General features: G+C 36.3%; 2 protein-coding genes across 2 annotated transcripts in view; both read right to left on the reverse strand.

Annotated features, from left to right (window-relative positions):
* Window positions 1-2416, reverse strand: part of dhrs7b (dehydrogenase/reductase (SDR family) member 7B) — a 51583-nt gene extending 49167 nt beyond the window's left edge. Inside the window, exon 1 of the mRNA XM_052021370.1 lies at window positions 2393-2416. The gene's annotated coding sequence lies outside the window, so the exon portion shown is untranslated. The remainder of the gene's footprint in view (window positions 1-2392) is intronic.
* Window positions 2417-10825: 8409 nt separating this feature from the next.
* Window positions 10826-15472, reverse strand: part of gna12a (guanine nucleotide binding protein (G protein) alpha 12a) — a 71337-nt gene continuing 66690 nt past the window's right edge. Inside the window, 5 exon segments of the mRNA XM_052020889.1 lie at window positions 10826-11063; window positions 11066-11252; window positions 11254-11607; window positions 13045-13047; window positions 13540-13590. Of these exon segments, the coding sequence (XP_051876849.1) occupies window positions 11041-11063; window positions 11066-11252; window positions 11254-11607; window positions 13045-13047; window positions 13540-13590 (618 nt within the window). The 3' untranslated portion in view covers window positions 10826-11040.

The raw sequence follows: 15472 nt of genomic DNA on the forward strand, positions 1-15472 counted from the left end.
TCTCTGGATGCCTGGGTTTCCATGGGGGTAAGTTGTAGCTGATAGGTTATTGGCAGCAGTGAGAGAGTGATAATACAAACAATGCAAAATGCTGTTAAATGCAGGGCTGTCAGAGATGCCCTGTAGGTCAGGCTGTGCTAATGGAGGGGGAAAAGACGGACATCATCACAGATGTATGACTTACAGCAGAAACAGCAAGAGAAAGTGAGTTACCCAAAACTGTAGAATTCGGGAGAGTTTTGAAAGCTGCAACTTGTGGAGACAGAAGACGAGGTGCTACTCCTCATTGTAACAGTGGAATCCATGGACAGATACACCAGAATGGGAGTGGGGTTGATAATTAAAGTGGCAGGTACAGGAAAATTAGTCACACCCCTGTGGGCTGAAAGGAGGTGCTCTACAAAGCAGTCACCCAATCTGCATTTGTTTCCTCCAATGTAGAGGAGAACACATTGTGAACACTGAATACAGTTACACTGGATTGTATTGTGCAAGTGAATTGCTGCTTCTCCTGGAAGAACTGGGTTCTGGGATGATAGGAAGTGAACAGATGAAAGGACAGGTACTGTATCTCCTTTGATTGTATGGAAAAGTGCTCCAAGAAGGAGTGGTTATTGATTATGGTGATGGATAATCCAGTTTCTTTCTGCAAGTTCCCACTTGGGGGTGGCGCGGGGGTGGGGCGCGGTTGGGGGTGAAATTACAAGGCAGAGTAGGGAAAATGAAATGAACAGGTATTCAAGTTGGAGAAAAAAACTTGGGGGAGAATATGATTCCTGTCCTTCAAGAACTCCTCAGTCACTGTTGTTATGAATGAGTTAGAAACAGCTACATATCCAAGTTTGCCAATGACACAGACTGATGTGAGCAGTGTAGATGAAGTATATTAAAGTAGTAAAACATTAACTGAATGCACAGAACTGATAAATGGATTTCAATGTGGACAGCCAAGAACCACCCAACCTGAAGCTAAATAATCTAGAACCGTGAACTTGCTAAAATGGAGAAAGGTTAGCAGTGCAGGTCTTAAAACATTTGAAGGTCTACTTATATAAATTATCTCTGATCACCTGCTGGTCATTATATCTCAATGATCAGAATACACATCTTCTGGTTATTTTACAGCTCTACAAACCTCTGATTAGACCACATCCAAATTATCTGAACAATTCCAAGTATAGCAACTTTGGAAGGATATAGTAGTTCAGGAGGGAGTGCAGTGTAGAGTTGACTCCAGAATGACACCTGGATTCCCAAGATTAAACCACAAGGCCAATTTACCCAATTTAGAAAAGGGTTTTTTTTTGGTCAAAGCTTTCAAGGTATTATGCGGAACTGATGCAGTCAATCGAAACTACGTTTGATGGGAACTCGAGAACCAGGGGGCATATATTCACAAGAATTAGAGACAAGACTTTCAGCAAAGTTGTACAAAAGATGACAGAAACTTGGAACTCTTCTGAAAACCCCAATTAATTCTCAGGCATCCATTTTATTAAAAAATATAAATTTAGCATGTTTAAACTCAAAAGTGATGAGGACTGTCACTCCATTGAATGATGGAAAATGGCATATGGTCTAAATAGCATATTCACATGATCCTTGTAGTCCAATGTTATTTTACTGTTTCAGTACAGGTGATCTGGCTGCAATCATTCAACAACATAGATGGAACTCTGATGAAGAACAGGTAGAACATGGAGCACTCAAATTTTACTCAAAATTTTGGTTATTATCACTAGATTGTCCACAGGGTTACTTACAGATAGATGAGGGAACAACCTGAATGATGTTGAACTGGCATCATTTGGGAAACTGGCAGTGGAATAAACAAGTGATTCAGAACATACTGGATTTCAACAGGAAGTCTGACTTCAGTATCTTAAAAGGCTTTGCTGTCTGAATTTAAAACCTAGGCAGTGCTTCCAGTTTCCAGCACAGTGAAAAGACAGAGGTCAGCATTACATTAAGCTACTGAGAAATGAGGCACCCTTTACTCTCCATGTTAAAATCACTATAAAGAAAATCACTATTAGAGATTTGCTCACCAGTAACTCTATTATTCATATTGAAGGCTCAAACGTTGCCAAGCTCTTCTAACATTTTCCACTTCTACAACTCCAACATCCTGGAAAGAAAATATGTCGGCATTTGCCTGCTAAACCATCCTTAACATCCAGAATTATTAAAAGTGCTTTTGGTGTTAAGCAGAGGTTACACAGATATAGCCCACTGGGCACTTTTAAGGCAAATACATGGTACAGTCCACCGGTTGCTTATAAATTCCTCAGGTTACTCAAGCTAGAATTTCTTTTAATTAACTTGACACATCAAATCCCTAATACTTTATGAAAGGATCAAAAAAGATTCAAACCCTATATGAACTACTAACCACAAACTTTCTCCCCTCAGTCTAACTTCCCCCCCCCAGTATCTGAGCTGTGTCCCTCGGGTTGTAGATTTGCATTTGTGATTCATTACTGAATGTCAGAGTTCAGCTCAAGGTCTATCAGCCCCAAGGCTTTACTGTGGGAGATACAAAGTCATTAGTGAAATCATATGATGCGTCTTGTGACTTGCCATGGAAATGACCCACACTTTGTTAAGAACCGTATTTTCTCAAATAGAAGTAATGCTTGAAATTCAATTTTTTTTACAGAAAAAATCCTAATGTTACAAAAATTTAACCTGCCTAATTTTTTGTCTGCTTCAATTAATAATTGTCATTATTCCTAAACTAAAATAAGAGTCTCCTTTTCCTATGTTATAAACGGATATGTTTAATAGCCCATGAGGGAATAACATTGAATAAATTAGAGACTTAATTGTGGCAACTTAAATCTGGACATAGTACCAAAATTAAAAGTAAAACAAATCTAATTTTACTTACCATGGTTCCTCTATTCCCAAATTCTGCCTACACCACTCATTGTGTATATACTACCCTTTACCCAAAGTACACCATCTCACACTTATTTGCTATTGCTCCACCCATCTTACCAACTGATCAATATCATACTGCAGCCTACAATTATCCTCCTCACTGCCAAATTTGGCAGTCTCTTCTATACAAGCTGCAATTTTTAATTTCACAACTGTAAAGAGGTTTTCATGTTATTGGGGTTAAATGAGAGCGCCAAGAATGTCCTTCTATTCAGTAAACATTGGAGAATGGACTAGGTCTGGCATCATTTCCTATACTCAGCAGTGCTCTCACTGGCAGCCCTTGAAGATGTCATATTTTGTATTCTCAGGCAAACGAGGAGATGGAGAGAGAGAGAAAAAAAACCTAGAACCATGCCACACACTGTATTTTGGAGGAACTCAGTAGGTCAGGCAGTATCTATGGAGGGAAATAAACAGTCGACATTTCAGATCGAGATCCTTCATCAGAACCATGTCAAAGTCTACTTGGAAACAGTGGTAGTTATTTGCCCCCATGGAGCATGACCTGAGATTGATCAGGACAGCTTCAGTTATTTGGAAACACAGGAAGAACTCCTTGGAGAGAAATACTCTGAAGACAGGTGATATTTAGAACAGATCTGAAATTGTTTGAAGAAACTAATGCAAGGTTTAGTCCATAGTCATTGTATCCCAACTTTTATCAGCAAAACTTTGAGCCAATATTTTAAAACTGCAGTGGATACACATTTTCATTTTTATTATACTATAGTTATACAAGAGTTTACACACTTCTTCAGAACATGTTAGAATACAGAGTACACACTGCTTTCCAGGTTACATTGTACTTGCATTGCATCTTCTATACAACTACATAGTTATGATGTATCTTCCATATCTACATACAAATCAACAGGTAAAATTCAAATTCAGTTTTGGATGTGGGTTGGAGGTAGGGGTGATGGGGAGATGAGACTGAAGGATTTGTTGAAGAAGGTCTGTTACCAAAATAAATTCACTGCATTCCATGTGGCAATAGTTTGGCAAAACTATATCCCACAACTCAGCACCTGAAAGTGCATAATTATACAAATAGAAGACATTAAATACAAGCAACTACAATTCACACAAAGTACACTTTAATATTTATAAAATCATATATACATAAACATAATAGAAAGCAATTTGAGTTAAAATACAGTTTGTACAATTAAAGGCAATGAATGTTCATATGGTTTATTTTCACTTCTTTACATATCTAATTTAAACTCAGCAAGTTTAGTAGGGTTAGTATCAGCCGAGTCCATTACCAAGTATATGAGATGCTAAAAAAGTTTTTACTGCATTTATTTTGTAGATTTATTTTCTCCAAGATGAAACAAATGAATTAAAAGATTATTCTAAAGGACATTAGGCAATAACTGTTAATCCCATGACCTTGGAATGCTTTTTGCTGGAAAACGAACAAATTTTGAGAATGCAGTCACTGAAGGAATCTTCAAATCAGCCTCAATTTTAAAATAAAATCAATACCAATATGGTACGAGTGCATGAGATAACAGTTCTTTGCTTTAAAGTTTTTCCTTCCTACTAAGTGGTCGGTGTGGGGTTATTTTCAATATGTTGCTTAAGATGTTACATTCAACTGCAGCAACATGTTTTTCATTAGTTGTCATGGAAAAAATCCTCAAAAAGGGAAAGGGAGGCAACCTTTAATGAGCAAGTGCTATAAGCCTTTCAATTTTACTTTCATAGACACTGGCCACCATTAAAGGGAACTTACGATTTTAAATGGAATTTCCATCTTGCAAATGGGAAAATATAGAAGCCCCAATTAAATGGGATTAATTGGAACAGTAATTGTTTTATGCCCAGTCAATATCCAGAATAGTTACATTACAGTTGCAATGTACAAGGAATCATTATTTAATTGATCAGTGCAAGATTCCTTTGCTTTCTTCAGCATCAAAATCGCCTCCAACAGGGGAAAAAAAAAAGAAAAATCACACAAAATGTTGCCTTGGCTCACTTGGTATCACACTCACATTAGTCAGCAAGTTCTTGTTTCACACCTCACATTTCAGTGTACTACTAAGAGTGCTGCATCACCTAAGATGCCATCTTTTAGAGACCATTCTGCCACTTCATGTGGATGCAATAAATCCTATAGCACTATTTGAAGAGCAATGAGTTTTTTTTCCCCCCTGGTATGTGGCCAATATTTCTCCAAAATCATCCTCATCAGGAGACAGATTAAACTTCTTATTAATCACTCTGCTGTTCGAAGGACCAGATTGAGTGCAAAGCAACTGCCATGTTTAGCAACCTTACAACAGCATAAAAGGTATTTTATTAGTTGGCACTTCTGGGAAATCGAGGAAATAAGATGCTGCTCAGTTAATGAGAGCATTTCCTTAATATGCAAAGGAATAATATTTCAAAATTTTTTTGCATGTGGTACAGATTTCTAAAAGTCAAGGCCACTGCCTACTACAAGAATAGTATTACCCTAAAACCAGGGAAACAAAGTTTGCACAATTCCACAATTGCTTCCTTTGTACAGAATTCAGCACTTGACACCATGCAAATAGATACCATTCTTGGCACCATTTACATTACAAGACAGGACAGAATGCATACAAAGCAATTCAGGTGTCACCCATTAAAACACAAAAATAAAATTGCCATCTTTTCTTGATCCACGAACCTAACAAAATGACATCTATTCTGGTACTAGTCTTTGACCAACATACCAGTATTAAATTGGACTGGATTTTTGTCATACAATTTCCGCTGTAATGCTGGTCTCATTTTATAGTTGTGTATCTAAAAGGGCTAGTACAGGAGACAATTAATTTATTACTCAAGTACAACATTGGTGTGAATATATGACAATCAGCATTATCCTGAACTCTACATAATTCACTCAAGCTTCCAAGTAAAGGCAACTCTTCCAGAAGCTGTCAATTTTCCTCCCAACCTACTCTTTTCCCCCAATCTCCAATCCAAAAAACACTACTCAACCCCAATCTGTTGTACTCCATAAGTAGCATCTTAAATGTTCTGCACTCACATCTAAAACATAAAATTATCCCAATAACCTTTAGTTTTGTTTTGCGGTAGCACCTTCAGCATCTGAATGTGTCTGCTCAAATTCTACAAATATATGCACAAAATCCAGACCAAATGTTCTACTGAGGAAGTGATGCTCAGGAGACAGTAAATATGTGGTGGCTCTGTCAGCCCTTGCATGCAAAAGATTTCAGCTTTATTTTCCAAGAGGAGCAATTGAGTCCTTCCTATTTGTCTGACAACGATAAATCCCTCAATGACTAACAAAGAACATAACAGATTATCATGTCAGTAGAATTTTGTTGTTGCAAACCATGTGAAAAATATATCCTACACTGGAATTATGATTACTTTCATATAGAAAAATGATGTAAGGTGAAATTCTTGGACCTCATGCCTCATCTGTACAATCTAGTTCCAAGATCAGCTGAAGTTAAATCATTCATCTACACGATCTGGGCTTTTCAGCATTAAAAACCTTAAATCTGAATCTCTCTTCAATATTTTCCTGGAGTTCAATGAAATGATCAATACAGCAAGCCACTACATCATAGTTCAGACTCCCATGCATCAGATGCAGTCATCACATTTCTCTGAACATTCTCTACAATATCAATGTTCACTGCTAAATGAGCTACCAATGATATTTCAACTATGGTTTTATCAATTATCTTTGTGATAAAACATAGCATTTCTTTATTAGCAGTTGAATATCTCATTAAGATACTTTCAATCAGCTGAAATACAAAAAAAACTTTCCTTCTTGTTCAAGAATTTGATGGTTCCACTGTAATACACATACACAATCAAGCACTGCAGTTTAAATCCCATTAAAATGGTCATTTCTGATTATTTATGGTGTCACTGCATTTTCAAATTTCAAGTTTAAAAAGTTGGTTTAACAATATGATAAAAGTTAAAATGCAAAAGTTAATCTAAAATTAGACCCTCAGGAAGTGATATGCAGCAAATTGAAGAAGCACTGTTGGATATCATTATGCGACAGGGATCTCTGCAGATAACAAACAAAGCAAATTCAAAAGTGGGGCATTAAATAGAACCTAACAAGTTATTGTACAATGCAAACATATTGTGGTTCTTGTGGTTCAACCCTTGTCCTAGCAAAATTTACCTATTCTTAGAATTTACTTCTCAGAAGAAGCATCATGGAAAAGTTTATAGACTTAAAAACATCACACCTAAAGACTTAAATACAATCTTATGTAATGCTCCAAAACAGAGTAGGACATTGTTCACCAGATCACTTCAGTGAAACAACTGGAACTGAATTTTATGCTAATTCTATAAGGTTCTTATTTATCACCATAAAACTCTACTTCTATTGTCCATTCGACTCAACACTAATTATCAGCTGGAAGTGGATTTTTGCAGAAATAAAGGTCTCTGGGTGTGTGGGGGGAAAGAGGGCAATGCAAATGGAAAATTGCAAGGAGAACAAGTCCCCCACCCCCACGTGCACACACACACACACACACAGATAACATGAAGATCTTATTATTACAGTAAGGATTGGCCATTTTAAAAACAGCAATATTGCAAATATTCTACTGCAAAACAAACCTGCATCAGGTAACTCTGATGTATACCAGTTGTGCAACACAACTATTGCATCAGAAATGGAACTGGCTCAATTTGCTTTGGAATGGAAAAATTCTGCTTTATGACAACAAAAAGACTATACAAGAAATCTGTATTGAATAATAACCAATTATCAACCCATCAACTTTTACGTTAACCATAAAATACTGGGGGTTTAAAGCCAAAACTTCCTTCTCTTGACAGTTTTATGCAAATACCTTTAAAGATAAGAACGAGTCAAGTCCAACCAGCACAGTGAAATGACTACAAATGAAGCCCCCATTAGAAATAATGTTCTTCTACCAACAATGCTAGTCCTTCAAAACAGCTTATACTGTGATAAATTAGAATGAGTAACAAACAATGTTGTTGTTAGCTAAAGAGATGCAATAAGACTGAAAGACAAGCTGAACCAAAAAAATCATGCTGACCCTAAACAGCAACATTTTCAATATTTCTTTCCCAGTGTTATCAGATGGGAAGTGCATCTTAAAAGTACAAATTGTGCAAACCCATAACATATAAACATATGCACACTTGGTTCTGCATCAATTCTTTCTGGCCCATTTTAAAATAAACAAGCCACATTCAAATATAAAACTTAAGCAACACAATTTTGCATTATCTTGTAACTAGCCCAAGAAAGGAGATTACATAGGACAATACAAGAGCCACAAATAAAAATGGAACAGAAAATTGGAAGCATGGAATCAGAGAACTTTGTGAGTGTTTTATTGGAACATTCTACAAAGGGCCCACCAAAACTTCTAGGGAGATGACCACAGTGTTTCTTTATCACATACCACAAGGAGAAATCAATTATCCATCTCACAAATTTTGTATCGTGTTAAATACCTATTCACTTTGCAAGTTTTATTTGTGTGATAATTCTCAAATTTTTTTTGTTTGCTTAACCCTCAAAAATCAACCTGAAAATGTCAAAGTGAATTTTGCAAGTTTGAACAGTTGTGGAAAGACATTTAAAAATGGTTGATTAAAAATTTTAAATTACTCCAGGGAAAACTAATTTATAACAACCACATTTTACTACTCATCCATGAAGAGCATCCCATGTACAGAGTAATTCCTTAAGGCAGAAGGCATGAAAGGTAACTGAAAAGTGGAAAACAGAACAGCTAAATTGGAAACTTTTCACCAGAAATGTCATAATACTCTGTATTTGTAACTTGTATTCCTCGTTTCATTTTCCAGAGAATCTCAATATTAGTTGAAATAATAATCTACAATGAAACCTAAGGAGGTTGGGAGAGTGAGGGGAGGGTAGTTTAGGCAGAAATTACCAGTGTGAAAATTGTAAAAAAAAATCAATTCAAATACAAAATTGTAAATATCTTCCTTTGTCATTTTCAAGTGGTTAGGTTTCTGTGCAACCACTCCTTTACATTTCACAGTGAAAAGATGCAATAAAATATAGACAATATCTATGTCAGCTGAAAAAAAAATGCACCAACAAATTGAGAATCACATTGTATGGGCTGGCAAACTTGCAATTTCAAGTTTATTTACCAAAATTAAAACTAACTACCTGCTTGTTTGAAATAGACTGGTGAAAATTGGTTTAAAAAAGAAAATCACATTTCTTGGTAGCTTAGCCTAGGTATTCAGTAGGACACTATTTTAATGCCAGCGTTAACATATTCCTTGTGGATTAACATATTTACCTTAATTTTACATTTTAAAAAAACATTTCTCATGTTTTTTTTTACAATGTTGCCCCGAGTAAATTTCAATCTCAGATGAAATCAGGCTGTTCAGGTTATAAAAGTTAACTATTCAAATTCATCATTTCTATTTTCCCCTGTGGTGTTTAATGCTACATTTTTCAACAAAACTCAAAAGTTGTATTTAAGTTTTGCTTCCATTTCACTGCTGAAGATATTTCTTACGAGATTTGAGGCAAATTGGTACAGAACTTACATGTGGTGTTCCAAGAGAAAATGGGTCTGAAATAGTCACAATGATGGAATAGTGAAGATTTGAATTTTTAGTAAAATAGTAATACAAAAAGTAGGATTATATCCAACAGGTTGAAGATCTAAACAGCTAAACATAATAGTGCCAGAGTACAAGTGCTTAAAACTACAGATAGGTCAAAAATTTGTGAAAATGTAGGAAACATTTAATTCTTTCATTTGAACTGCTCCATTTATCTTTTTAAAGAGTGTGGCAAGATAATATTGAAATCAACCAGAATCAATATCCCATCTGGAGGCTTAAGAGGAAGCATGTGTGCCACTCTCTGCTACATAAAGGTTAGCCAGGGGTCTGGATTGCCTAGATCTATAATGAGACTTGAAAGCTTCCTGGGTTACATCTGGTCACCATGGGTTAAAGCCAGTTGTGTTATACCACTGACAGCATTATTGAAAACACAACTGGAGTCTGAGTTAGTTATTTCTATTTTCAAGAAAAGACTCCTCGTGTATGCTAGGTGGCAGTATATTAGCTACTTCAAAACAGGAACCCAAGCCTGTTTCATTTAAATATACTTTCCGAAGCTGCTTTAGACAGAGCATAGTTTATTTCTAATAGTTCTTCATTTTAAAAAAAATCTTTGCTCTGCCAAGAATCTACACTCAAAAACTCCAAGTTAAAAGATGGTGTAATTCTGACCTGTTTTCTGGCACAAAACTCTTAGATTTGGACAGCAGATGTTTCTATCTGCTCATAAAGGTTAAATAACAATTCATGCAACTCATGAATGCTCAACACAAGACACATCTGCAAAGGAGTTTTATGAAAATAATAGTTGTCAATAACAAAGACACATTCACAATGACACAGAATTCCATGCTGTACCAAATAGTAGTTGTACCTGGCTATGAAAGGGTTATTAAACCAATTAAATCAACTATCAAGCTAGATCCATTATATTACAGCTCCAAATGTCTAGCAAAGTAGTATAGCTGTAATTTTAACCCAATTTTATTGCAATCCACAGCTTTCTCCCTAAAAACCAGCATATAAATATGCCATTCACTCTGCCAAAAGTGACTTCACATCCCAGATAGAGTTTACATTAAGCAGCAGTAAATAGCCAAATTCCAGAATTGGACAGAATCTACTGAGTAGCTTGGATAGACAGATAAAAAACCTAAATTTTTGTCCATGCAGATTTACATGCAAAGCACCCTTGGTACAAGTCAGTTTGGTACATGAAACTCAGATTGATCATTCCCACCTTTCCCATTCAATACAAATCAAAAAGAGGCTCTAGTGCAGATGAATGTCTAGAAACTATTGCTCACTACAATTCTGAGAACTTATACAGAACTGAAAAAGGACACTTATAAGCACTTCCATGATGCCATTAAGCTTTCATGTAATATCACTGCAATCTCTATATCCACGGCCAAACTCCTGGCCAGTCTGAATTCAAAGTGCTAGTGGCACAGGGAATACCAAGGAGCAATGCAAAATCCAATGATCTCACTTCTTCGCTCTTCACTGCAGCATTACATCTTTCAATTCTCCTGCAGAATAGTGTCTTTCACGGCATGAAACACAAACCGAATGTTTTCTGTGTCGATGGCTGTTGTGAAGTGGTGAAACAGTGGCTTGCTGCGATCTCTTCGCTTGTTATTGAAGCACTGCACCAGGTATTTTTGTACATCCTCCAGTTTGTGAGGGTCCCATTCAAAGTCTGGGAAATATTTTCTTAATACTGACCGTTTTCAACCTTCCTACAAGCAAGTCCATTTTGTTGAGGAACAAAATAACAGAGACAGAAGAAAATAATTTGTTGTTTACAATAGTCTCAAAAATGTTCATTGATTCTACCAGACGGTTTGTCCGCCTGTCTTCCATAAGAACCTGGTCATATTCACTGGAGAGACCATGAAACAGAATGGACGTAATGCCATCAAAACACTGAAACCATTTCTGCCGTTGAGACCGTTGACCACCTACATCTACCATTTTGAAAGGAATGCCTTTTATGACAAAGTCGTGCTCCACAATTCCTTTGGTGGCCTTTCTTGCAAGGAGGACGTCATGTCTGCTGGGAGGTATCTCTGAAACAAATCAAACCAAACAGATAATATCACAAAACTGATATATAGATGACCTCAATTTTTCTTAGATACAGCAATACGCTAGTTTAAATATGTTGATTTCATAATCCAATGGCCACAGCAAGTTCAAACTCCAGGATTGGAAGGATACCAACCAGACACAAAACTGAGTTGATTGCTTGCATTTAGGAGAGGGGCAAGAAAGAGGAACTGTTTGCCAGATGTATTTATTTTAAGATACGGATACAAATTTTTCCCGCAATAGGTCCCATGCTACTATGTTGGTGGCATGTTCTATATTTAAGAACAAAATAGTATAAATATTGTGCCGTTCATTTAAAATGACTGAAGTTAAATGTGTGAAATTTGTGTGCATATGAAGTAAAAATTCTCTAACAATTATGGTTTTTGTTCCATCCCTTAAATATTGAACAATTATGATTTACTTAAAAAAAGGTGCCAAATTTAATCTAAGCTGCAGCAGTACATCATGTTATCAGCACAGACTTACACCTAATTTGAAGCTTAGAAGTCTCAAACTGGTGTTTCCCCACAGCATAATTGGGAAGCAATATCTCCTCCAAGGAGATCAAAAACGGAGGTTTTGAGTATGCAGAATGCATCAAGATTACTGTCTTGAGATCACAGCAACTAAATTTAAGCAAAATTCTATTCTGCATTTAGTACAGCAGGTAACATTTCCTCCACCCCACCTCAGTTTCTGATCTTAACTTCAGGATGGTGAGAACAGCTTTGCTCAGCTTCAGTGCTGATGTAATATTAAATTAGTACAAATTACTTCTAATCTGTGCACTGTTGGTTGCTCTCTGCTGGCTTATATAATGCTAAAAATTAGGCTGCAAATTTTCTGTAGTAAAAGATAGGTAAACATATTACTTGACACTAATAAGGTGAATAGCGCATTTGTAAGCTAATGATAATTAATCTTACGCTGCATTAATTAGATCATTTTTATGAAAAGCTTCAAATTAAAAACCTGGCAATTTCAAATGAATGTCTATGGGACGTGGCAATAATTTTCTAAATCAATGAGGTCTAATAATTCCCCACTTTCAATTTATGATGTGTTGCAGAAGAGGAAAACTTGGGTCATTTCTGAATGTCTAGGGGCTAGGGCTTAGATGCGATTCAGCTATTAGTGCTTGCATTTTACTTATTTTAATATCAGCCAGTGTTCAGTTTCTCCTCTTGAAATAAGCATACCAAATTCAATCTAATAGGCGTTGAAGGAGTCTTGAATGTATACACTATTTGTCACTGGCATCCCAAAACTATCCTTTCAATCCTTCCATTTCACAATACCCATCTCCGTACCAAACCCTTCTTCTTCAAATGCATTATCAGTGGAACTCAAGTCTTGCCCAATGGTTTTGGGTCATACTTGCAGGATGGCCCTTTCCAGGAAATGGTAAACATTCTAAGAATTACAAAGTCAGTATTATATCACAAGAAAGGATTAGTTTAGTATCATTCTATAAAAATATTTTCAGCTATGGCCAGAATATATTCACACCATTTTGAGTCCTTGATAACTATTCAAATACTAGTAATGGGACCTTATCATGAGCAATTTAGGTGCTAGGCTCTCCATCAGAATAGCACTGTATACCAAAACTAGTTCACTCTGAAATGTTTGAGCACTTTCAAGTGTGGTGGGCTGTTGCATATAAATATGGCATTACAAACAGTGGCAGAGGAGAGAGATGAATTTGGTCCAAATATAGAATTTCATGCAGCCAACAATTAACATTTAGCAGACACACAGTTCATGATTTTCTTCCTGTTGGTTTTGTACTATGAAAGACACTGAACACAGAAAATTTAAAATCCAAGGTTAATCTACTTTCCAAATTAGCAAGGGTAAATACCCCAAATTCTAATGTTATGGTAAAATAGGATTAACACTCACCAGTTGTCCAATTTGGTCAAGGTTATCCAGAAAATATTTCACAGATTCACCCTGTTGGCAGGATAAAGTTAAACGACATTAGTTCCAACTTCTAAAATTAACTGCAGTTCATTAGTAACTGGGATAAAAGCACCACTGGCAATTTATTTCTTGAAGCAGGAGAAATTTAGTCCAGACACATGCAGTTTGTTAATTCTGCTTAGGAATCTTTTGCATTAGTGAATTAAGAGTAGTATTGTACCACTGGGTTTTGAAGTTAAGTGTTTAAAGTAAAATACCAATCTCAGAATTCATTCAAACAAGGACTAAAAATCTCAACCTGCACTATTTTTTCCCCCAACGAAGCTTTGGTTTTGATCTTACCCACAATTTAAAAAAAAATCAAGAATATCCAAAACAATTGGTAAACATTTCGATGTTACTCTGGTTCACACAAGCCTTTAAAATTGTGCAATTTTAGAAAGCATTCTAGCACATTGTCCATATTTTTAACTAAACACCTCCATCAGTAAATATTTCCCATTATCAGTTTGATAATTTTTCTCCAAGGTAGCGCATTTCAGATTGAAATTAATACAGAAATTAGTAGTGTACCAAAAGTGTTTACTCACACAATTAAAAAATTAAAAACTCATATCTAATATGTGCCAAGGCTTTCTACTAAAATTAGATCCATATTCTTCAAGACCATTTATATTCATAACAGTTTAGAAATTTAGAGTGTAGGAGACACCTAGCCAGTCCATCATATGCATCCCAAACAAAAATGGATTTTGGGTTAATCCCACTTCCCTGCTCTCAGTCAAAATGGCTGCTAGGTTGTGGCTTTTCAAATAGTCATGCAAGTATTCTCTGCACCCACAGTTATTGCCTGTTCTGTTAAAGAAAATGGGTCACCTCTTTTCAGCCTGTCTACATGTTTCAGTTTTATACAAATCTCAATCAAATCTCCTCTCAATGTCACTTATTCCAAGAAAAAGATCACCTTATCATCCTACAAGTCTCCAGCCCTGACATCTTCAAATCTCCTCTGCACCCTCCCTAGTGCTATTACTTCTTTCTTGTGGTATGGTAACTGGAACGGTGTACTTTATTCTAGTTGTGACCTGGTGCTTCATACAATTCTAGTACGAGTTCCCCACTTTTGTATTCTGCTCCTCAACCAATGAAAGCCACTATCGTTCTTAAACAACCTTAAACCTCTGCTGCTACTTTCAAGAATCTTGTATGTATACTCTCCAGGATACCCTTGGTTCCTTTACACTTCTTGGCTGAATGATTTGTTTATGCTCTTCTCACACAAGAACACAAGAAACAGGAGGAGTGAACCAGTCAGTCCCCTGAGCCTGCTTTATCATTCAACAAGAACCAATACTGGCCTAACCACATTTCCATACTTTCCTCATACTCCCTTATAGTTAAAAAGTCTGTCAATAGCCGCTTTGAGTATACTCAATGCATCTCCGCAGCGTCTGAGAGTACAGAATTCCAAAGATTCACAACACTAAGAAACTCCTCTTTATCACAGTCTTAAATGGGCAACCCCTTATTCTGAAACTCTGCCTCCTAGATGAGATCTCCACTAGGGGAAATATCCTCTCATCATTCAACCTGTCAATCCCCCTCAGGATCTCATACATTTCAGTAGACTCATCTCTTATTCTTCTAAACTTGAATGAGAATAGATCAAACCTATTCAATCTTTTTCATAAACTATGTTGAGGGGTTGAAGAGGTTTATGCAACTTCTCTGCACTGCCTTCAATACATGCATACATCTTTCCTTAAATATGGAAATCAAAACTGTACACAGTACTTCAGATGTGATCTGACCAACACTGTAAAGTTACATCAGAATTTTCCGACTTTTATACTCCATCTATACCTGCATGCTAACTCCATACATATAGAAGGACCCCAAAATCACTTTGTAA

This window comes from Pristis pectinata, chromosome 8 (genome assembly GCF_009764475.1).
Source record: "Pristis pectinata isolate sPriPec2 chromosome 8, sPriPec2.1.pri, whole genome shotgun sequence".
Lineage (NCBI taxonomy): Eukaryota > Metazoa > Chordata > Chondrichthyes > Rhinopristiformes > Pristidae > Pristis > Pristis pectinata.